The 26,061-nt window shown below is 36.2% G+C and overlaps 1 protein-coding gene across 9 annotated transcripts in view; it reads right to left on the bottom strand.

The window, feature by feature from the left end:
• The window catches only part of METTL15 (methyltransferase 15, mitochondrial 12S rRNA N4-cytidine), a 375,213-nt gene that overhangs the window by 152,359 nt on the left and 196,793 nt on the right, over window positions 1-26,061 (bottom strand). For 2 of the 9 annotated variants that reach the window (XM_081543521.1, XM_081543519.1), the window contains exon 6: window positions 13,359-16,739. The exons of 3 other annotated variants lie outside the window; for them this stretch is intronic. In XM_081543521.1, the coding sequence (XP_081399647.1) occupies window positions 16,294-16,739 (446 nt within the window). In that variant the 3' untranslated portion in view covers window positions 13,359-16,293. Of the gene's footprint in view, window positions 1-9,013; window positions 12,572-13,358; window positions 16,740-26,061 lie in introns of those variants that run through there. 4 more of the 9 variants (XM_081543525.1, XM_081543522.1, XM_081543523.1 and 1 more) reach the window with 4 other exon arrangements.

The raw sequence follows: 26,061 nt of genomic DNA, 5'->3' as shown, positions 1-26,061 counted from the left end.
ACTTATAGCTTTAAGTAGCCTGTCTCAAATTTCATGAGGTTTTACAAGTAAAGTACAACCTACTGCTATTTACCTATTCTCTGTAAAGAGAAATTAGAATTTATTCCACTTCGCAGAATGGTGAAGCTTGTCAATTTTGGTAGGATATGGGAAGTTAGTGATATTTGTTGGTAAAAGTTGCTTGGTAACAAATGACCTAGTGTGAATATATTTTAATAGTTAAGGTGGGAAATGTTTATGTGGGAGTTTATAATTCCTATTTCTCAAAAGTAAAATTAAAAATTTTAGGTGTAATTTATTCTCCTAAGTAGAGCATTTTCTCTGTCTGGGACATGGCCCAGACAGTCTGTGAACATCAGGTGACTGGTTGACAGCATCAATTTGTGTCTACTTTTGTGCCTTTTCACAACGTGCTAACTGCAGTACAAAATGGATCAGTTGCTGGACAATAAAAATATATCAAGGTAAAAACAAGTAGAGCAAAAGAAGGAGTGTGTACCATTTAAAGTTTTATCCAAAAAATTTCAATCCAACTTAATTTTCTTTCTAGCTGTATTTTACTATGTGAGGAGTAACCATGTCAGCATATTTGGATTAACATGGTGTTTAATATGCTGAAGTTGTAGAGTATGGCTGGCCCTTTCATGTATTTTGTTAATGTCAGGTGTAATTTTATAAGAAAACAATTTGTATATTTTAAAAAACATGCAAATTATGAAATAGGAATTCTACCCTCTGCTTTTCCTCTTTTTTGAGAAAACATGTCTTTCAAGTGCCTCTGAAACTGTCCTCATACAAAATTAGTGAATTTGTGAATTTTGACCATCATCAATAAAATGGTCATGAGAATTTGTGGCCAGATTTGTAAAATTTCACATGATCAAATGGTCATCAGGTTATGGTGATCATCTGTATTTTGGGTGCAGGCATTTTTTATTTATCTACAGCCCTTGGACATCATAGCACATAGTAGGTATATCATAGATGTTTAAAGGATAAGTACATATGGAAAGAGTAGAGAGGGAAGGCCACAACTTGTATCTAACAACTTGAATAGCACTGGCAGCTGTCTCCATCTTAGCAACAGCAATATTTCTGAGGTTAAATGTCCATGAAACAAACCACTGTGCCCAAACTCCTATCATTTATGCACTGCCTTCTGTGCTATACTATATTCCTTGCATCATCTTTACCATTTATCTTATTTAATTAATTGATTAACACTTTTCATTTTCCTTAAAAATATTTACAAAGGAAGCAAAACCAATTCTGATATAAATCAGAAGAGCAGATACCTACGGGGGTGGAGATTGGCATTTTTTAGGGATATGAAAATGTTCTACATCTCAATGGTATGTGTGTGAGTGTGTATATATATATACACATACATATATATAAATTTGTGATATATATATAGATTTGTTTAAACTCATCTCATGGAATTGTATACTTAAGAACTGTGCTGATTAAAATATGTAACTTTTCCCCTCATTAAAAAATATATTTGAAGAAGAGAAATAGATCAGGTAACTTTAAATACAATCACAATTAAAATAAAACAGTGTTATTAAATTCAGATAAGATTCCTTACAGAAGGCTCTAAGCCTGAAGCTGGTTCTCCTTTTTTTTAAATTTCTTCGTTGTTTTAAATATATCTTTATTTTTAATTTTTATTTTTTGCCACGCGGCATGTGGGATCTTAGTTCCATGACCAGTGTCCCCTGCACTGGAAGCCCAGAGTCTTAACCACTGAACCACCAGGGAAGTCCTGCTCTCTCTTCTTTACAACAGAGATTATTAAATAATAATAATAATAATGCCTCCTTCCCCCAAACAGAGATATAGTGTTACAAAAAGAGTAAAAAGAATGCTAAAAGCAGCTATGTCTCTTCATCTCCTTTTCACCTTTATCCTTCTTTTCTTTAAAAAATGTTATTAGCATCCTTCCTTCTACTGTCAAATAGCTATGAGTTAGGCCTAACAAAGCAGAGACATTACTTTGCCAACAAAGGTCTGTCTGGTCAAGGCTATGGTTTTTCCAGTGGTCACGTATGGATGTGAAAGCTGGACTATAAAGAAAGCTGAGCGCCAAAGAATTGATGCTTTTGAACTGTGGTGTTGGAGAAGACTCTTGAGAGTCCCTTGGACTGCAAGGAGATCCAACTAGTCCATCCTAAAGAAGATTAGTCCTGGATGTTCATTGGAAGGACTGATGTTGAAGCTGAAACTCCAATACTTTGGCCACCTCATGTGAAGAGCTGACTCATTTGAAAAGACCCTGATGCTGGGAAAGATTGAGGGCAGGAGGAGAAGGGGATGACAGAGGATGAGATGGTTAGATGGCATCACGGACTTGATGGACATGGGTTTTGGTGGACTCCGGGAGCTGGTGATGGACAGGGAGGCCTGGTGTGCTGCGGTTCATGGGGTCGCAAAGAGTCGGACATGATTGAGCGACTGAACTGAACTGAACTGAGCCCTAACAAAGTAAGCTGCATGCTATGCAGAGGACACCAACCTCAGCAAAGGGGAGGTCTATTTGCAAAAAGGGTGGGGGCCTAGCAGTATCAGAAAATCGGCTACATGCAGAGAGATTAAGCAAACATATAAATATATCAAGAACAATGAAAGGTTTCTCACTATGGGAAAGGGAGTTATAAATATGGAAAAAGATAAAGCTAGAATAAACCCAGCTGGCATTGGATTAGAAGTGAATGTACCTAGGTGAGCAATAGTTATTATAGGTAGGTAAAGAAACAGATACAACTATAAAGGTACATGTAGTTTCTAGCCATCTGTTAAAAAGGTCAGGAAGCAGTGGCATCTAGTAGTAATGAGCACATAGTGATCACTTGTGGGTTTCAAATAGTAAAGTGATCAGAATTCCTTGAAGAAATGACCAAATCCAGGGCTAGAACTGGGAAAGAACACAATGACCCTAGAACATCTTTGGTAACAGAAAGTAAGGAAATGCTCAAAGAAGGATGAGGGCCTAAGTGAACTTGGCTTTCCCTGGCCAAATCAAGGACTACTGGAGCATTAAAATAAATGATACCATAATAAATTGCAACTCACAGAATAAACTAATACTCCACAGATATAAATAAATGACAAAATAGATGGGGAGAAAGTTCTTCCTTCTGGTAGAAAGCCTCCAATTAAATCCAGAAAGATTAACGGTTTTAGAAAATCATCATTTAGCAACAAGCATAGTAATAATCCAGGTAAAAAATCTCAATGGATACTAAAGCTAGTAGGTGAAAATGACATGAGTAATGAGATTTTTACATCGTTTCAAAGTTCAGTTCGGTTCAGTTGCTCAGTCGTGTCCGACTGTTTGAGACCCCATGAATTGCAGCACGCCAGGCCTCTCTGTCCATCACCAACTCCCAGAGTCCACCCAAACCCATGTCCATCGAGTCAGTGATACCATCCAACCATCTCATCCTCTGTCCTCCCCTTCTCCTCCTGCCCCCAATCCCACCCAGCATTAGGGTCTTTTCCAATGAGTCAACTCCTTGCATGAGGTGGCCAAAGTACTGGAGTTTCAGCTTCAACATCAGTCCTTCCAATGAACACCCAGGATTGATCTCCTTTAGGATGGATTGATTGGATCTCCTTGCAGTCCAAGGGACTCTCAAGAGTCTTCTCCAATACCACAGTTCAAAAGCATCAATTCTGCGGTGCTCAGCTTTCTTCACCGTCCAACTCTCACATCGTTTCAAAGTACCTCTCTATAAAGTTATTTGCTGATTACAAAGGGAACAAAATTTGTTGATTACAAAGAGAAACCCGATGGACACTCTCTTGATCAAGTGAACAAAATGAACACTACTAATGGGACAAATAGACTTCACGTGCAACTGATAGGAGACAATGAAAAGAACATAATGTGACAATCTGACCAAAAATATATCACTTGGGTGTAATCATAAGGAATCAACGGACAAATCCAAATTGAAAGATATTCTAAAAAAACAACTGGCCTATCTTTAAAAATGCCAAGATCATGAAAGTTAAGAAAAATATGGGTGCAAGAGGAGGACACTCTAAATTCTGCTCAGAGATGTCAAGGAGGGCTTACCAAAGGGGATGATGTGCCTGTAGTCCTGTAAAATGAAGTCTGTACATAACTAGAGACGAAGTCCTTTAAGGCATAGGAGACATTTTCAAAGGTATAGTGTTCTGAGTACAGTAGCGAGTTGAGTGTACCTAGATCATAGAGGGATGGTAGAGGCAACTGGGGAGGGGAAGGTGGGCCAGATTATAATAGGGCCACACTCTCCTCTCCTTTTGCACAGTGTCACGAGCACATGCAGTTTGAGAAACTGAAAGAGACATTGGAGTTGATGTATTAGTGCAACATCTCGGAGAAGCAGACCCCAAGACAGGATTAAATATGCAAATGGTTTATTAAGGGAAGGCCTGCATGAAAGGAAAGAAGGAGGAAGCTGACGAAGTTTGGGGGAGTCATTGGACTGTGATCTAAGTCTGACCCTGTGTGAAGAGAGGTAAGGAAGTTTGGATGGAAGGTTCAGCAGAGCTGTTTGTGAGTTCTTCGGCGAAAGCTTGCTGTCAAGTACTCCTGCGTCTCCCTGGAATGGGTAATTGGATTCCTACTTCACTCAGTTATTGGTGGGAAGCAGTCCATGGCAGGCATGGCCTTAAAGCAGATGCAGGGATGAACTTCTGAGAGCAGCTGCTTAGACCCTTAGTCACTTATGCTCCCTGTAGTAGGTGGCAGCGTTCTCATGACCAGAACATTTGAGTTTTGGATGATGAAAAGGACTTAATTGGCAGAGGAGGTGAAGGTTGTTACAAGGAGATGTGTGAAGGAGCTTACATTCAAGCATTCACCTTGTTCTTTTTGAGGTATCAATTTTCTTTTAGTTAGTAAGGAGTCAGGCATTTCTGAGTTGAGCTGTGAGCACATTTATCAATCTGCAGTAAATAAGCATGGACACCTAATTCTCGAGAACCCACTAACTTGTTTTGGCTTCTTAGTGTAGTTAAGTCTTCTGTGTTTCGTCTAACCCATCTGTAGAAGCTAATTTAAATACCACATAACTCTCTTCCTTTTCTCCAGAATTATTTTGATCCATATCAATAACCTCAGATGTGCAGATGACACCACCCTTATGGCAGAAAGTGAAGAGAAACTAAAGAGCCTTTTAATGAAAGTGAAAGAGGAGAGTGAAAAAGCTGGCTTAAAACTCAACATTCAAAAAGCTAAGATGATGGCATTCAGTCCCATCACTTCATGGCAAATAGATGGGGAAACAATGGAAACTGTGACAGATTTTATTTTCTTGGGCTCCAAAATCACTGCAGATGGTGACTGCAGCCATGAAGTCAGAAGACGCTTACTCCTTGGAAGAAAAGCTATGACCAACCTAGACAGCATGTTAAAAAGCAGAAACATTACTTTGCCGACAAAGATTCGTCTAGTCAAAGCTATGGTTTTTCCAGTAGTCCTGTATGGATGTGAGAGTTGGACTATAAAGAAAGCTGAGCGCCAAAGAATTGATGCTTTTGAACTGTGGTGTTGGAAAAGACTTGAGAGTCCCTTGGACTGCAAGGAGATCCAACCAGTCCATCCTAAAGAAAATCAGTCCTGAATGTTCATTGGAAGGACTGTTGCTGAAGTTGAAACTCCAATACTTTGGCCACCTGATGCAAAGAACCGACTCACTGGAAAAGATCCTGATGCTGGGAAAGATTGAGGGCAGGAGGAGAAGGGGACAACAGAGGATGAGATGGTTGGATGGCATCACCGATTCGATTGTCGGAAAAGCTGGTAATAAGGAATAGCAAAAAGGATCTTTGATTTTGTAAAGGTTGGGAACAATTTAAATCAACTGATCCTGTTGAGTTTGAAAAGACTATAAATTCATAACACAATTTCAGGTTGCTTTTGTCTTAATTGCAAATTTCCTAAACCTTATTAAAGAAAGGAAATTATTTTTCTAGACTCATTTTATCAGGTTTGGAGTTCCCTCACTCTTTATCAAGGGCCTAAAAAGTTCTCCAAATGGCATAAGTAACAACTATAAAATATGACTCATTGCATTTCTTTCAGTGAGTAATGCAATTAACACTGCAATATTGTAGCCACTATTTTCAAATATTCTTATTAACATTTATTAACTGCTAGCATTGAGTTTTGTTTTTTTTTTACCTCTGAGGAAAAGATTCAAGATGCCCATTATAGCTTTTAACAAACTTAACAATGTGCCCTTTCCTCAAAGGATGATGTATCTGTTCCAAATGATGTCATTTAAAAACACCACAGAGCACTTCATTGGGTAAAAACAAATTGGTACCTGGAAGAATTTGGGGGAATTTTTTTCATTCAATGGCAATAAATTTGTTATTCTAAAAATGAAATGCATATAAGAAGTAGTTTAACAGAAACCATGCTAAAGATGTCTCTGTAAAATAGCTGCTGCATATGAACTATAATTTTGGCTTTTTTTTTTTAATAGTTCTTTTGTGTATTCTTGCCACTGTTCTTAATATTTTCTGCTTCTGTTAGGTCCATATCATTTCTGTCCTTTATTGTGCCCATCTTTGCATGAAATGTTCCCTTGGTATCTCTAATTTTCTTGAAGACATCTCTAGTCTTTCCCATTCTATTGTTTTCCTCTATTTCTTTGCATTGATCACTGAGGAAGGCTTTCTTATCTCTCCTTGCTATTTTTTGGAACTGTGCATTCAAATGGATATATCTTTCCTTTTCTCCTTTGCCTTTAGCTTCTCTTCTTTTCTCAGCTATTTTATAAGGCTTCCTCAGACAACCATTTTGCCTTTTTGCATTTCTTTTTCTTGGCATTTAGTCTTCAAGACTATTCAGGTCAATACTCTATAACACTTCAGTAAGATAGCAATATGTTTTTGTGTGTGGTGAAGGGTACGGGGAAGGAAAAAGCCCCACCTTCCTTTAAAAGAATAACCATTAAGTTTAAATATCTTTCATTGGAAGCACCATTCCTGGCTTCATATATGCTGTGGTTACTTGTTTCTGGTCAGGACTGCACCAATTTACTCAGAATTTACACTCAACTTCTAATGCTGATCTGAATGGCAACCCCGGTATAGTTAGGCAGAAGCAATTTTTAGAGAGAATGTTAGAATCATTTTGTTTGATTTTGGATGTTGGTACAAAGATCTGTTTTGTTTATTTTATATTTAAGGCTGTTTTGTAACTGTATCAAATCCACTAGCCCTTTAGAGAAGAAGAATGAAATGATGTAGCTTCTTCATGGTCAGGGTCAGTGCACTGCATGACTTCAGGGGATACGGCTTATATCCTCCTCCATGGATGATGCGGTGCAGTAGAAGAAACTGTTCATTCATTTATTACTAGATAGTCATTATAGAGGAGAAGGTTTTGCAAAAGGTGAAAAGCTGGTCACCTCTATGACAAAGCCAGATACACAGAAAAATCTGGCATTTATTCTGAGTTTAAAACTGTGCTGTCCAATCTGGTAACCACTACACATTTAGAGCTTTCAAGAACCTGTAATTCTCGAAATGCAGATTGAGAAGTGCTTTAAGTATAAACCATATACCAGATTTCAAGGACTTAGTACAAAAAAAGAGGAATGGAAACTATCTCATTTTTATATTGTTTACATGTTAAAAGTATATTGGATATATTAAACTAGATTATATTACTAATTTCACTGATTTCCTTATACTTTTCTCGCTGTGACTTCTCTAAATTTAAAGTTATAATGTGGCTCAAATTAGTGACTTGTATTATATTTCTATTGGATAGCACTAGCCTGGAATATTTGATCTACGCAGACCATCAGAAATCATTCCATCCCTTCTATTCTTTGTGTCTAGCACAAAACTCCTACCTAGATTAGCCTTGCTGGTACAACTGCCTGGGTTGGATGGTTGATGGCAAGATTGGGATCTTCTAAAACAAAGCAGGGAGCTTGAAGCATCAGGAACAAAGGAGCCAGATGAGTTTAATAGGTAGAAATTGTCAACACATCCTTTGACTAACACAGGGTCAGATTTGGGAAATGTGGCTTCAACTGAGATGTTTCTTCAGTATTCCTCTCTGGAAAATCCCATGGACAGAGGAGTCTGATGGGCCATGGTCCATGGTGTTGCAAAGTCAGACATGACTGAGGATGCAGATATTGTTGAGTCAAATATTAAATTAATGGTTGTCTGATTTCTACACATCTCAGAATAAAAGATAATCAATGAAACAAATACAACTTAAAAGATTAAAATTTAATGGACAGCCATTAAAAAATAAAGAAGGCTAGAGCTTTGTAGTTTCAGTCAAATGATCAGATTTTCTATTTGACCCTGTTCACAAATTGAACCAACCTGTGAACAACTGCACACAGATTGCAGCTGTGATACACTTCTCCCAGGCTGAAACATGCTGATTCATTCACCACAGTTCGTTTGCAAGGGAAGGAAACAAACTTTTTAAGTTAGAGAAATATAAGCAGTCTTAGATCTGGGAGTCATCAGGAAATGTTTGGTGCTTTAAAGAGCTGACTGAAAGTTAAACAGGTTAACGTGACATTTCAAAGGGATTTTGAAATTCAATAGCTTTCTCTAGCAGCTGATGTTTATTCTCTGGTTGTAAGACAAATGTTGAATTTCTTCAAAGGAACAATGATAGATTCTAGAATAACTAGCTAGGTTCAACACTCATGATAGTTGTTTTTTCCCCTTCACCCTAACCCCTTCCTACCCCATGAATATCACGAATGTACATAATAGAAAATGGGAGAACCATCTGGCTGGCTTTTAAACATGGTTTTCTTCACCGTCAAAGAGGTTTCTGTGTGAAAACTGTAATTTATAGATTCAGAAGTAGGTATGGTGCCATTAAAAAGAGAAAAGCAAAATCATAAACAATATATGTAAATATAGGAAGAGGCTATATTCTTTTTTCTTACCATAAAAACGCTGTGCAGAAATGTAAGATGTTTACATCATTTGAAAGTTCCATGAGTTGCATAGTCTTTCAGTTGTACATTTTCTTTCATTTTTATTATTTGAAGTATAGTTGATTTACAAAATTATATTAGTTTCATGTGTACAACACAGTGATTCAATATTTTTGTATTGAATATTTAGTTTCTCAGCTGCCACTTGTGGAACTGGCAAGTGGCAGCTACAAATGCTGGGCTAACCACTTTGAGTTTCCTTCTTCTGGATATTTTTCACTGCAGTATTAAGTCTCTGGTGCTTTCAAAGTTACTTCTTGTTAAAAAAAAATCTTTTCTAGATTGCTTCTAGTTGTTCTGAGTGGGATGGTTGATCCAAATTATTGTTTGCCATGACCAAAGCTGAACTCCTAGTTATTAGTACATACATACCTTACTTAATTGGATGTCAATTTTAACAACCAGGAAGACCCCTATTTCTGTTCGTTCCACTATCTGTTATCTTGGCAAGTTATTCATCTCTCCTTTACTCTATGGATGATCATGGAGTAATTTCACAGTACTGCCTTCACTAAATGCACATCTCGAGGACTACCTATACCTTGTGAACAACTCATAGAAGACATGGTCTGACTCATGGAACACAGAAAGAGGATTTTGTGAAAAAATCAGAGTTAGAGAGACAAAGCTACAGGAGTGATTTTGGAGACTGCAATGGAGCACAGATTTTTATGGAAGGATGGATTAACATTATCAAATGCTGAAGAGGTTAAGTAAGTGAAGAGAACGATTAGGATATTGGGTCTGGTAATTAAGAGGTCACCATTAATTTTTAAGACAATAGTTCCTTCAGAAAGTGTACTAGAATTGGATAAATGAAATACAGATGAAAAGTTAGATGTAGTGGAGACTTTAAGAAGTCATGATATCAGGACTTCCTTGGTGGTCTATTGGCTAGGACTCCATGCTTCCCAGGCAGGTGGCCCAGGTTAGACTCCTGGTCAGGGAACTGGATCCTACATGGTGCGATTAAGAGCTTGCATGCCACAACTAAAGATCCCTGTACACCACAACTAAGACCCGGTATAGCCAGATAAATAAATATTTACAAATAAAAGGTCAAGATATGAAAGAAAACAGAATGATGGTGGTATTTGCGTATGGAAAATAGTCAAGGAGAGATTTTAGTCATTATGATTTGCTTTCAGCATGATTCACTTTTGAACACTTGTAGACTGAAGGAAAGATACTAGTGCAGAATGGATTGAAGACTGATGAGGGAAAGCAAAATTGACTGAAATAAGTCCTAGAGAAGACAGAAAAGGAGCAAAGATAAGCTTTGTATTGAGATATCAGAGTACAAAATGGAGATAAAGGGAGAGAATTATAAACTCTGAGATGAAGGTAAGGGTGTGGGAATTATATGGATACTGTTTTAGTAACATACATTTCTGTGGCACTGTAAAAGAGATTGCCAGCTCATTCTAAGTGTGAACTGTCCATTTACCTTTCATGCTATTTTCCCTTTTAAAACCTGCAACTTATACACTTTATTGGTCCTGTAGTTTCTCTGCATTGACTTTAGAGTGCAGAACTAGGAAACTTGTAAAACACTCCTATAGAAATCTTCCATCTCTTATCTCATAAAATACTCATTTCCTTTTCACCCTCAAAATGTGTTTTGGAGAATCTTACTACAAGGACCACTTAGTTTCAGGCACTTACTGATACGGAAGTGTAGGAGGACAAATAACATTTTCCAACCTAAATGAATGTCAAATAACTGGTTCTTTTCTTCCCAGTTTGTTTTCTTACAAATGGAAACTCCACAAGGGCAAAGACTGTGTGTTTTATTATGCCTTGTCAAGCTATAGCAAATACTGGGGGTGTTAAATAAATAATAAATAGGAATAAAATTCCCCCACAATAAAACTGACTATAAACCCAATCAACTGCTGCTTGTGATGCAGAGGCTTCACTTAAAACCACTAGGAATAAAGTATATATTTCCTTAGCCATGATGCCCAGAAATGTGTTATATTTTGGTAATTATGACTTTTAACTCATAAATATTTATTGTTTTCCATTTGATTCATAGCAACCTGATGAGAAAGTACCAATACAGTCCTCTCTTTAAAGTGAAATAAATGAGGATTCAGGATATTAAAGAGCATGCCCAATTTGCATATCCAGCTAATATACGCAGACCTGGAATTTAAACTCATTTTTTCTGACTCCAAAGCCAACGGTTTTATTTACAAGGCTATACAGACTTCTCCTCAATTTAGCATTTCTAAGAGTTGGATGATAATGTTTTTCCTTGTGAAAGAATGAAGAACCATACCATTTGACTGTTTAACAATACAAATCCTTACCCTGTGTAAGGCAGACAAGTATTACTGGCCAGGCATAAAGATGGAGCTTAATGAACAGAACCTATTACTCAAGAATCAGAAATGGCACATGTCCTCTTGTTTGATTTCAGCTTTGTATTCTAGCATCTGAGCAGTGATATATTTAAGTACAGAAAATTTGTACTTAAATGACTTGTGTTTAAGGTAAAGAATTGCCTAAGGAGTTGTGACATTACCAAAAAGGCAAACTTATAGTCTGCATATCAGAGTTACATTTTTTTCTTTACTTTGTAAATTATCTGAGAAAGAAAGTAAGGTGGTCAAAATCTTTGTGAAGAATTTTAAGGTCCATCTAAATGATAGTATAATGAACTATCACCACTGCATCTTGCATTAATTAACTCTATTGAACATTTAATGTTTCTGAAAATTTAGGCTATAACAAGACTTCATAAAATTTATATTTAAACTATCTCTTAGTATTCCTGCAGATCATGCTGTGTGTTACCAAACATTAGTTGGGAATAGTAGCTATAAACAGATGAAATTTGAGAAAATAATATAAAAATAGTTATGCTTGTTATACAATCTAGTTTCTTTAGAATATGATGCTGATTTTTACAAACCATACTTCATTCAACACTGAACATATGGCATTGTGGCTCTGAGAAAAATATATCTCTGATCAGGATTTCTGTCATTAAATTCATATTTATCAAGCACCTCACAAAATTCCCTTTACATTTTAATGCTTATCTCTATTATAGACTGTTGCTAACACATACAAAAAAATCTATTAGAATACTGCAGCAATCACAAAAACACAATAGAAAAACAGGTACATTAAAATAAAAATTAGAGAAGTTTAACTAGAAGCAATTTTTAGTTGTCTTACCCATTACTAATAATCTAACATGTAGAGCTTAGTTTGTGAGAGTACACACAAATATTGCATAATACTTCTTTTTCCAGGATAAATGTGAAATATAAATTAATGTCATCTCTGCTGGTGACCCACTCCAGTACTCTGGCCTGGAGAATTCTATGGACAGAGGAGCTTGGTAGGCTACAGTCCATGGGGTCTCAAAGAGTCGGACACGACTGAGCAGCTTCACTTTCACTTTTCACTTTCATGCACTGGAGAAGGAAATAGCAACCCACTTCAGTGTTCTTGCCTGGAGAATCCCAGGGACAGAGGAGCCTGCTGGGCTGCTGTCTATGGGGTCGCACAGAGTCAGGCACGACTGAAGTGACTTAGCAGCGGCAGCTGCTGGTATAAGAAATTCACATCTGAACAGAGAAAGGGAAAGGGAAGGAGTATAAAAAGAAAGAAGTGAGAGAGGTGTTTTTGATTTCTTCATGAAAGGTTAAGCTTTAATATATATTTAGTGAATAAATATATATACATTCATCTTTTATAACCAAATGAAAGTACTGATATAAATTTTGTATCTTTTGTATCTTTTGAATTTTCCATTAAGCATTGACTCATACTTTTTGAATAAGATTTCAAATGAAGTTTAAATTTTATTAAAAATTTTAGAGTATAAATTCATTACTATTTCTGCTTATTTAAAAACAAAAATTAGAAAAAATTTTATAAACCTCTGAAGATATGTAACACTCTGCAAAGACTAAAGAAAATACAATTTTCAAATATTTACAAGCGAATTTTAAGAGGTTTTAGTTAACCTCAAAAACCTAGTGAGGCATATTGTATTTTCTTATAAACTATTGGTTGTAATATAACAAATAGCTCAATATAAGTGAATTTAAGCACAAACCATATATCACATATTACATGAAATAGAAAAAAATAGATATTATTAGTATCTTCCTCCGAGATTACCCTAGAAATTTCAAAGATTACATAATAACCAACATACAATTGTCAAAACAAAATGAACAAACAAAATAGGAGTATCAACTAAAAATTGTATGTAGTTATTAAATTTCATTTCTTAATGAGCAATTATTAAACCTGTTAAGAACTGATGTCCTACACAATGGGATCTATGTTATATAAAATGACTGGCAGAGGCAGTCAATAGAAAGATTCAGAAATGCAAAACAACTGTTTGTTTTATATAATTTATATTTTATTGGAAAAGCAATGTACATTCATTTCAATAATCTGTTTTTATTTTCTATATGTACTGGATAAATTCCTCAAAACCATTCTCCAGTGTTAATCATTTGAAACTTATTCATGTATTTGATTATTCATCCTACAACTAAGACTAAGAGGAAGGTAAGAATGATTGTCGCAAACAGCCTAATTATAAAAAATAGATAATGTGTTTTTACACTATAATATTTTGAAGCCGATTTTGTGTTTATTGAAGCAAGATTTTTTTCATGCATATTATTCAAGATTTTTTTTTTTTTTGGTCAGAGTACTAGTTTCTTAAGGCTGCCATAATAAACTACCACAGATTGGCCAGCAGAAGATGGCAGAAATTTATTCTCTGACTGTTCTGGAGGTTGGAAGTCTGAAACCAAGGTTTCAGCCGCTATGAATATCTTCTAAAGTTCCTGAGGGAGAATCTACTCCATGCTTTCCTCCTAGCTTCTTATGGTTGCCAGCAATTCTTGGTGTCCCCTGGCTTGAGATAGATCACTTCAGTCTCTGCCTTTGTCTTCATGTGGCATTCTCCCCTGTGTATCTGTCTTTCTTCTCTTCTTAGAAGGACACAGACATACGGAGTTAAGGGCCTTCTCTGCTCCAGTATTACGTCTTAACTGCTAACATATGTAATAACCGAATTTCCAAATAAGGTCACATTACGCTGTTTTGGAAAGGTCACGAATTTTGGAAGGATGTCATCTAACCCAGTGCAGGCAGTTTCCAGTTAACACTAATGAAAAAATTCCCATGTTATATAACATCCAAACATGATTGATGACATAGGTGAATCATTCTTGAATATTACATGTAATCTTTTATATTCTAACCACATACTCAGATGGGCACCCACCTGGGGGAATCATTCTAATTCACAAATATGACTTACATACAAAGAGGAACTTACAAAATTCTTTAGGAAGGATTCAGAGGATTAAGCTAGGTACATTCATTTCTAATTTGAGCATGTTGCTCCCTAGAATATTTTCTTATTCTGATTTCACTGCAGAATTCTTCAGGTTTGAAAGTGCGTGTGTACTCAGTCTCTTAGTCATGTCCTACTCTGTGCAATCACCTGGACTGCAGCCCACCAGGGTCTTCTGTCCATGGAATTTTCCAGGCAAGTGGGTTGTCATTTCCTACTCCAGGGGAATCTTCCTGACCCCAGGGATCAAACCCATGTCTCTTGTGTCTCCTGTGTTGGCAGGTGATTCTTTACCACTGCGCCACCTGGGACATCCTCAGGTCTGAACAGTCTGTAAATTAAAAGTGGTAAACAAACTTGGGAACTAAAGTTAACTATTACAGAGGTAGAAAAAGTAAGTCTGAGATAAATTTAAGTTTTTAATTCTTATCTTTCGCCCATCTAATTATGTTGATATTTTATTCACTGGATTCTCCAACTTAGGCTCTGTAATCATAATTGATAAGATGAATTTTTCCTGTATTTGAATAAATAGTTTACTGAGCAAATTAATAGTATAAATATGACTTCAAGGGGAATTACTTAAGAAAACAATCATTGACATGCACCTTTAATCAACATGCCCATGTATCCTTTGACTATCTCTTATTCATTCTTTGAGTCATAAATCAAGTACCATGTTGTCAGACTTGGTTTCCTTTAGTAGATGAAATCCCTACTGGATGTATTTATGGTACTTTATGGAGCCTGGTGGGGTTGCAAAGAGTCGGACATGACTGAGTGACTGAACACAGCACAGCATACTACTTCTATACACTTCGTCGCCCTTACCATTTCGTCAATTTTATACTAATTTTTGTGATTAGCTAACTACTATCGCTCTTCTTGGCTAGACTATAAGCTCCACAGGACTGGTACTCTGGGCTGTGTATTTTACTCACCTTTGTTTCTTTGCCTGTTTCAGTACTTGTACCATAACTGAATAAACCAGAAATGCATACTTATGTATAAAAAGTTACGTGAATTATGAGTTAATTTCAACAATTTGTTAAAGAATCCTTTACCATGTGAACTCCTGAGAAAACATTTTACAATTAGTTACTATTTGTAAATAAGAACATTAAGAGCACATTGATTTTACTATCTGGAATAGATGATAAACTTTTCCATTTTACTAGACCTTGACTATTTTGAATAGCTCAGTTTAAAAATGCAGGATTCAAATGGTAAGATATTTTACTATTTATCAAAAGCATTCTGGACTATTACAATAATAAACACAATTGAATTCAGATATAAGTTTTATGAAACATCCTCTGTGAAGGCTATTAGAGCAATTCTACATTTTTAGTTTGCAATATATGAAAACATGGCACATATCATACTGAAGAATCTCTTTAAAACAATGAACACTATAATTCAGTATTTAAATTTACCAGTGTAATGCATTTTTAAAATAGTAATATCTGTATTTGAGAAAGCTATTCCCAAGGAGAAAAATTAAAATAAATTCCATGATCATTATTAACTATTTGAATCATAGACAGTCTGTTCCAAATCTGAACATCTAAATTCAGGATTTGGGCATGCAGATATAATTATAATCTCTCTTTTGACAACTTGATTTTACATACACATATTCTCCTCTTCTTTTAAAAAATTTTCTGGTTAAAGAAAGGATTTAACCAGAATTTAACCATTTCATAAGTCAAATATATTGCTAAGATAAACATACTTTTCCAGTTTTGAGGTACTGCTGCTCCTTGAATTGAGCTTTCTATGTCATGCTAATATTTCTTACATTTTCTTTTTGAGGGAAAAAAAAGCTAAATACCCACTAGATCCACACATATATAGTTATATAACTTTATATATCCCACACTTTCTTATATTAGGTTGTCCAGGAATATCACATGAGAAACTGTGAGGAAAATCTTGAAGGATTAGATGATGAAAACTTTCTCATAATTTGATAGCTGCTCTAAGCTTGGCAGAGCGTCCTCTGGGGTTATCCTGTACATCTTGATCTTCTGGAGTAAGTACCTTCTTGTGCATCAATTTCCACATTAAAGGGGCCTTTCCTATAGAGATGCCTTCCTTGTTTTCCTGATCTGAATCCAACTGTGATTTTTGTATCACCTTCTGTCTAGCACTTAGGTTAAACCTTTCTGTCATGCTTATCCCAAGCAGGAATCGTTTGATGATGCGATCCTCCAGTGAATGGAAGGAGAGGGCAACGAGGTGACCACCAGGTCTCAGAAACTTGTGAGCTGTCTTCAGTCCTGTGTAAAGTTCATTGAGCTCATTGTTCACAAATATGCGAAAAGCTTGAAAAGTCTTTGTAGCAATATGGGTAGATCGCTGTAGCAAATCTTTTCGCGCATAAAGAGCAGAGGGAGGAAATGCACCTACAGACAGATTTTGTAAAAACAGGAAAAGAGGATAAATGGGCCACATTAATATTTTCCACTGTAAATTTACTGGGTTGTGTTTTATATATATTTAATGAACTATTTCCTTAGAAAATTGTGTCATTTCATCCATATTTCTCCATTTTATTTCCAAGCATTCCATCAAAGCTTAAAACTATTGTGTCAGTAACATCTTTCAGAACACTTAAGGCTAACTGGAGTCAAACAAGAACAGAGAAAGACAAAAGGTTGAACAAATATTTGAAGAAATAATAATGAAAAACTGACTAACTTTGATGAAAAATATTAACTCTCAGCTAAAAAAGTTCAGTGATCGCAAATAGAATAAACACAGAAAACTGCACCTAGACACATCATGATTAAACTACTACAAGCCGAAGATAGTAAGAAAAACTTTGAATACAACAAAGGAAAAAAAATACTGGAATAAAACTCAAATTGGTGAAGGAAAAAAACAGCTGTCTTCCAAGAAAGCTATTTTAAAACCATTCTTCAAAATTAAAGGCTCAAAGACATTTTCAAATGAATTTTAAAAATGAGAGAGTTCATTGCTAATAGCTTTAAATTCAAGAAATGCAAAAGCCAATACTTCAGTCTGAAATAAAATAACATCAGGTGATAACTTGGATAGAGAGAAGATAATGAAAATATGAGAGATATATGAAGATAAGAAATATGTTTAATTTCTTAAAAGACAGGACTATCTTCCCGTCATTCTTACTTTCATTAAAAGTCAGGACTCTAAGTAAAATTATAACAATATTCTAGGCTTTATAATACAGATATAAATACATATTGTATATGACAGCAGTAGCACAAAGGATGAGAGTGCATAAATGAAACTACACTATCACAAGGTTCTTGTATTTTACAGGAATTTAAAGTTGCATACTGTGGTCTCTAAAACACTCAATAAAAATAATGCAAAGAAATAAAGCCAATAAATTAATACAGAATAAAAATAATCCACAACATATTTTAACATAAAAGAAGGGAGAAAAACAGGAAAATAAAAATGAGGCAAAGAGAAAACAAATAGGAAAAATGGAAGACAATATATCCAAATATAAAAATAATTACATTAAATATAAATGTACTAAACATCAATAAAAATGTAGAGTCTGTGTGACTGAAAACTAGCAAGACCTACTTATACACTATCATTGTCAAGACCTAGTTATACATTATACCTAATTAATTATATAATTATACATTATAGAAATGTACATTAAATTTAAAAATACAAATAAAAATAAGCAAATAACTGTGAAAAAGTATATCATGTAGAGAGTAAGCATAAAAAAGCCCAGAGAGACTGTATTACCATTAGACAAATAAACTCCTAAAATGGAGAATTGCTGTGCCGTGCCGTGCTGTGCTTAGTTGCTCAGTTGCTCAGTTGTGTCTTGGCACGAAGGACACTAGACTGTGTCACTAGTCTGACTCTTTGTGAACCCATGGAATGTAGCCCACCAGGCTCCTCTGTCTATGGGGATTCTCCAGGCAAGAATACTGGAGTGGGTTGCCATGCCCTCCTCCAGGGGATCTTCCCAACCCAGGGATCCAACCCAAGTCTCCCACATTGCAGGCAGATTCTTTACCATCTGAGCCACCAGGGAGAACTGGTAGACGCCAAAATAAACATTTCCCATAGAGAAAATAATCAAGAGAGCAGGAAGATACAATTACAAATGTATATGCGTCAAATAACGTAGTTCCAAAATTTTACACCTCTCAGAAAAATGACCCACATTTATATATGCAATTGTATTTTGACCAAATGTCAAGTTAATTCAATGCTGAAGGAACAGATTTTCAATGTAAGTGATTATACGTACAAAATAAAATGAACTTCAACCCTTACACCTCACCATACACAAAACTTAATTCAAATGGATCATGAACCTAAAAGCAAATACTAAAACCATAAAATACATATCTGACAAAACTCTCTTAGTCACATATAAGGGAATCTCATAACTTAATAATAGTATACATTTTAGTAATCTGTAACTCTGGTAATAAAGTGCATTAAGACACATCTGATTAATCATTTTAGGAAACTGGATTAGAGAGGGGACAAATAATATTTTATACGTATCTCAGAGCCGAGAACCTGGCCATCTGACATTAACCAAATCAGTGTTATGTGTTCACTTTTCCCTCCACAAAATCTGCTTCATTGAAAGACTAGAAAACATTAGACACTAGGGAATTTATCTTCCAACAACCAAGTCTCTCAGAAACAAAAGTCAAAGTTGAGGAGGGAGTTCAAGTTCTTTCCCTTTGATATTCAATTTCTCTATTTTTCCAGGGAAAGAGTTTTAGTCACTGGGCAATGTGTTTCAAAACATTCTAAGGATCTGAACAAACATGCATGATTTAGAACTTGAACTTAGAGAATGCTTCAGGAAGGCTGCGTTCCTGAAGACCTTAAGTGATTCAAACCTTGCCTAATTCAACACTAATTTTTTCAAAGGGGAAATGTAATACAAAATATGTTTTAATGTACATGGATTTTAATGTAAAATAGGAGGCAAACATTCATGGAACACATGGATCAATACTGTAGGATATTTCTGCTTTAAGGCTTAAGTTTTTTTTTTTTTCTTAGCATCTCTAATATTTTGTAGAAATTAAACTATGGCTCAACATGGTAACTGCTTAGCTTTCCTTGTATTTTATCACATTTTAAAGATATATATTTGAGGATGTGGTTTTTTAACATAGCCCATTGAATTAACCATGCCTAGATATGTGTTACGGAGAAGGCAATGGCACCCCACTCCAGTACTCTTGCCTGGAAAATCCCATGGGCGGAGGGGCCTGGTGGGCTGTAGTCCAGGGAGTCGCTAAGAGTCGGACACGACTGAGTGAATTCACTTTCACTTTTCACTTTCATGCATTGGAGAAGGAAATGGCAACCCACTCCAGTGTTCTTGCCTGGAGAATCCCAGGGACGGGGGTGCCTGGTGGGCTGCCGTGTATGGGGTCGCACAGAGTCGGACACGACTGAAGTGACTTAGTAGCAGCACCAGCAGCAGCAGCAGATATGTGTTAACTAAGTAGATGAAATGATAGAAAAGGAGAAAGTTTAATTAATACTTTGTTGATATTATCATTAGATATATTTTTGAAAGCTAATAAAAATAGGAAATGCTAAAATAATGAAGTAATGTCTGAAATCTCCATGAAAGTGAAAGTCGCTCAGTCATATCTGACTCTTTGAATTCTCCAGGGCAGAATATTGGAATGGGTAGTGGTTCCCTTCTCCAGGGGATCTTCCCAACCCAGGGATCAAACCCAGGTCTCCCGCATTGCAGGCAGATTCTTTACCAGCTGAGCTACAAGAGAAGCCCAAGAAAACTGGAGTGGTTAGCCTATCCCTCCTCCAGGGAATCTTCCTGACCCAGGAATCGAACCGGGGTCTCCTGTATTGCAGGCTGATTCTTTACCAATTGAGCTATGAGGGAAGCCCCAAAATCTCCATAGAAATTCTATATAAACAGCATTGGTTCATTTGATATGAAAAAATATGGTAGGCATTTTTGTTTACCAGCTTTAGGCATCTTCCTGTATCATAATTATAGTTTACAATTCATGTAGCCAGCTAGATATAGAACTACGAGATTCCTGACTAATTATTTTAATTGAAGAAATGTGTTTTTATTTCAAAGTATTCAGATAAAGTGACTTTATTAATGTTTTATATTACACAACCTCAAGTTTATATAATTCATGTTCACATTAAGTGTATTCACCCTACATATGAATCTGGAGCTCACAAATTAACACCAATGTAACCAGATAAGCTTGTCTTTATAAGGTCTAATTAGGTCTTGTCAATATCAGATCATGGAGAAAGAAAATAAGAGCTTTCATTTATATTTAGGAATGGATGATCCTGAAGATAATAGGATAACTAGATTTCATGAAGCTTTCCTTCTAGCGTTTACTTCTGCATAGGGAATTCTAACCTGGACTATGTCCACTGGGTTTCTTGAGAAGGATTTCTAGGAGTGGTCCTGTCAGCCTCCCCAAGTTGCATTTTTAGGGAGATAACAAGGAACTGCAATGGGCAATGTGTGGTTTTGTGGAGCTTTTTAGTGCTGCTCTGGGGATCAAAGACACTATATCCTCTCTTCCTTTATACTGGCACTTTTGTGTTTGTAATTATGGGAAGAGAGGCTGACGATGCAGATTGTGTAAAATGAAATAAAAAAGAAACAAAAGTGTATAAAATACCATATGGTAATGGAAATTAAAGCAGTAAGAACAAAACATCAACTTTAATGTTACAAACAGACAAAAATATAAGAAAAGACAATCCTACTATCAAGAATTAAACAAGGTTCTTTGTCTGAATTGGAAAGTTAAAAGATAATCAGTAAATGTCCTGTGCTTCTGAGGTAGCAAAAAGTGATTTCCTTGTGAGAGTCACTAGACAGAGAGCAACTCTGCTACAGAGTCCTCTTACGTGTGCATAGACTAGATAGGAACAGTTGCCTACAAATAATCAGGAAAAAAAATTCAAAAACTATATTAGAACCAAGGTCTACCTATGAGCTGGACTCTAATTTAGGCCATAGGAAGAAAAACATTAGCAATACCTGCTCCCTAACTCTGAGGAGCTGGCTGTTTTGCAATCCTTCTTCACTGCTTTCTCATCTCCCATATCCTGTTATCAGAAATAGAAACTGGTCTCTCTGTTTTTCCATTTCCTGAGTTTAATCACAGAGTCTTGTATGGCTAATTCATTTGATTAAGGCATAGAGCAGGTAAGACAGAAAATATGGACTCAAGCACAATCTGGGTCATTTGGTTTGGTACTGAGAGAAAATCTCCTTTTTCTATTTTACAGTCCATCAATGGATTCACTTAACACCAAGCCAATGTATGTCCTGAACTGGAAGAGGTGTGCTTATCCTTCGTGTAGCACTTATCACATGACTGTAATTATTGGTTTACTTGTCTGTCTTACTTGACTCCAGTCTCCTTGTGAACAGGAATTATTTCATGTTAACTCCTATATTCCTCCAGCTTAATAGAGACACTTATGATTGTTAATCCTGACTGTACGTCAGAGTCACCTGTGGAGCTTTTGAAAAAATAAAGATGCCTGGCTGAAGTCCACACCTATTGAATCAGTTTCAGGGGTTTATTACACAGGAATCAGTACTTTTAAAGAGCTTCAAAGAGGATTTTGATTTGCAGCCAAGATTAAAAACTACTGTAGTAAACACTCGGTAAATGTTTGTTAAAAAGATAATGAATAGATAATGACAAAAAATATGGGCAAATGAATAAAAATCCAGGACCATAACTACAAACAGTTTTATTCACATCACTGGATGAATATACAAAAAGTATAATATTCAGTCACATCAATAAGTGACTAAATAAAGAACATAATACTCCTAGAGAAAACATTATGAATAGAATTTTAATAATGTCATGAAACAAATCCCATTCTATATCCCACTTTTTGGCCAAATGTGATTGTGGGTACTAAATTATGATTTAATGGAACAACTGAACTCTTACATTTGCTAAAAATTTCACTGTCTCAATACAACTACATGCGTGTATTTAATGATATCGGATACAGACTGGGAATGTCCATAATATTATTTGCATGTGCAGTGGATCACTTGCAAATAATTTGAAACTGAGGCCCTGCAAACATGAAAACCTTTATTATCTGAAATGAGCAACTGTACAAAGTGAACTTTATTTTTGCATATTTTCTTTTCTAGATTAATATAAGACATCTTGGTAAGATTTGCAAATTTACTTAAAATTTTTCATTCAACTCTTCCATAGTTTAAGTTCAAGACTTCCTCCAAAGATTAATGCATAATATTATTGAGATTTTAAGTTAACTTTATTTCATTTAACAGCTTTGAAATCCTAAACCACAAGTTTTCTCAATTTTTCAAAAGAGCAGAACTGTTTTCCTCCTGATACTTTAAAATAGCAAAATTATGTGAATAAAACAGACTCTAAAGGAAATTAAAAGCTAATATACATTCAATACCAAGTTCCAGATATTAATCCTGGATTTAGAAAAGGCACAGGAACCAGAGATCAAATTTTCAACATCCACTGGATCATCAAAAAAGCAAGAGAGTTCCAGAAAAATATCTATTTCTGCTTTATTGACTATACCAAAGCCTTTGATTGTGTGGACCACAACAAACTCTGGAAAATTCTTAAAGAGATGGAAATACCAGACCACCTGACCTGCCTCTTGAGAAATCTGTATGCGGGTCAGGAAGCAACAGTTAGAACTGGACATGGAACAACAGACTGGTTCCAAATAGGGAAAGAGTACGTCAAAGTTGTATATTGTCACCCTGCTTATTTAACTTATATGCAGAGCACATCATGAGAAATGCTGGGCTGGATGAAGCACAAGCTGGAATCAAGATTGCCGGGAGAAATATCAATAACTTCAGATATGCAGATGACACCACCCTTATGGCAGAAAGTGAAGAAGAACTAAAGAGCCTCTTGATGAAAGTGAAAGAGGAGAGTGAAAAAGTTGGCTTAAAGCTCAACATTCAGAAAATGAAGATCATGGCATCTGGTCCCATCATTTCATGGCAAATAGATGGGGAAACAGTGGAAACAGTGACAGACTTTATTTTCTTGGGCTCCAAAATCACTGCAGATGGTGACTGCAGCCATGAAATGAAAAGACGCTTGCTCCTTTGAAGAAAAGTTATAGCCAACCTAGACAGCATATTAAAAAGCAGAGACATTGCTTTGCCAACAAAAGTTCGTCTAGTCGAGGCTATGGTTTTTCCAGTAGTCATGTATGGATGTGAGAGTTGGACTCTAAAGAAAGCTGAGCGCCAAAGAATTGATGTTTTTGAACTGTGGTGATGGAGGAAAGACTCCTGAGGTTCCCTTAGACTGCAAGGAGATCCAACCAGTCCATCCTAAAGGAAATAAGTACTGAATAATCATTGGAAGGACTGATGCTGAAGCTGAAACTCCAATACTTTGGCCACCTGATGCAAAGAACTGACTCATTTGAAAAGACCCCGATGCTGGGAAAGATTGAAGGCAGGAAGAGAAGGGGACAACAGAGGATGAGAAGGTTGGATGGCATCACTGACTCAATGGACATGAGTTTGACTAAACTCCAGGAGTTGGCAATGGACAGGGAGCCCTGGCATGCTGCCGACCATGGGGTCGCAAAGAGTTGGACACGACTGTGTGACTGAACTCTACTGAAGTGAACACTTTTTAAAAAAATGTATATTTAAGAGTAAATGAACATTAAATCCCCTAAGGGATAACAAGTTCTAATTTCAGTATAACTTCTAGACACTATTTGGCACTTACATCTCTCACGGTAAAGTAGAGAAAATTCATACCATAAGAGATGGACCCTAGCTATTCAAGAAAATTGTTGAAGTGTTCTGCCTCACCACAGGTACTTCATTCTCACATTCCAGATCAGGTTTGTTTGCAGTGGTATTTTAAATTCCTTACAGTTTCATATTCTTACTCTTTCCTTCTTCTCATATCAGCAACTTCTGGTGGCTTTTTATCTTTACCTGGAATGCATCCATAACCCCACCATTTCACACCAATTCCACTGCCCTCACCCTAGTGCCAGCCATCATCATCTTTTCCACACAGTTATCAGTAGTTCTTTTGCATACAAGAATTCAATGTCATTCCACAGTTCAACACTTTTAGGGTCTTTCTATCACATGAAATGGGAACTGAAGTTCTTACCATGGCCAAATGTCCCTATGTCATATACAACTTCTGCTTCTCACCACTCCCATTTTTCCAAACTCCATGCTGCTGCTGCTGCTGCTAAGTCGCTTCAGTCGTGTCCAACTATGTGCGACCCCATAGATGGCAGCCCACCAGGCTCCGCCATCCCTGGGACTCTCCAGGCAAGAACACTGGAGTGGGCTGCCATTTCCTTCTTCAATGCATGAAAGTGAAAAGTGAAAGCGAAGTCGCTCAGTCGTGTCCGACTCTTCGTGACCCCATGGACTGCAGCCCACCAGGCTCCTCCTTCCATGGGATTTTCCAGGCAAGAGTACTGGACTGGGTTGCCATTGCCTTCTCCGTCCAAACTCTGTACTCTTAACTAATTCATGGAGTGTTCCAGACTGGGTCCTTTGACCTGTACCAAGAATATCTGTCTGCCAACATATACCTGGATGGGTAGCTCCCTACTTTATTCACATCTCTTAAACATTGCAGCATTAGAAAAGAAGGAAAACAGCAGCTTGTCACTGGAGTCCCTTTATATGATTTTATTATTTTCTTCAAAATATCAGGGATAAATATGTGTTTACCATCTGTTTTCCTCCGTTAGAATATATACTTGGTAAAAACAGAGACTTTGTTTACTGCTATAAATCTTTTACACCAAAAACAGTTAGTAGATTGAAAGAAAGGTTGAATTTACACTTTGAAGTTATAAACACAGTCATTGTTAGAAAACAAAAGCAAAAAATGTATTATGTTGTATATGAAGTAAAATGTTAATGTCACTACTCAAATTCCATACAAAAAGCAATCAAGAGGTATACTTTCTAACACTTTCTTGATAGATATATGACACTTTGTATATAAATGTATATATTTATAACAAAGAGAATGATCTATACAGTTTGTGCAAGTTTCTGTTTACCTGCCTTACTTTTAAAAATAATTTCAGTTGCCTAGACACAATATGGTCCATTTTGTATGTTCATTTAACAAATGTTTGTACTGTCAAGAACAGTACCTAACTGGGAATGGTAATTAAGATAGAGGCAATCTCTACGCTGGTTGAGCTCATATTGCCAGCACAGCAGGAATATTTGGGATGTTTTCTTTTTTTTTTTTTAATTTTTTAAAATTAGTTTATTTATCTATTTTTTAACTTTACAATATTGTATTTGTTTTGCCATACATTGACATGAATCAGCAATCCCACTGCTGGATATACACACAGAGGAAACCAGAATTGAAAGAGACACGTGTACCTCAATGTTCATCACAGCACTGTTTATAATAGCCAGCACATGGAAGCAGCCTAGATGCCCATCAGCAGACGAATGGATAAGGAAGCGGTGGTACATATACACAATGGAATATTACTCAGCCATTAAAAAGAATGCATTCGAATCAGTTCTAATGGGATGTTTTCTATTTTTACTATCACACACACACACAAAAATGCTGCAGTAAACATGTGAGCGGCACATTCAAAAATTCTATATAGCAGAAAAACTACAAAGCAAAAAGGCAATCATGATCTGGGAAAAATACATCAGTT

Source organism: Giraffa tippelskirchi, chromosome 11 (assembly GCF_054371585.1).
Source record: "Giraffa tippelskirchi isolate mGirTip1 chromosome 11, T2T-mGirTip1v1.2.pri, whole genome shotgun sequence".
Lineage (NCBI taxonomy): Eukaryota > Metazoa > Chordata > Mammalia > Artiodactyla > Giraffidae > Giraffa > Giraffa tippelskirchi.
The sequence above is the reverse complement of the archived record's forward strand: the minus strand, read 5'-3'. Positions and strand labels throughout refer to the sequence as shown.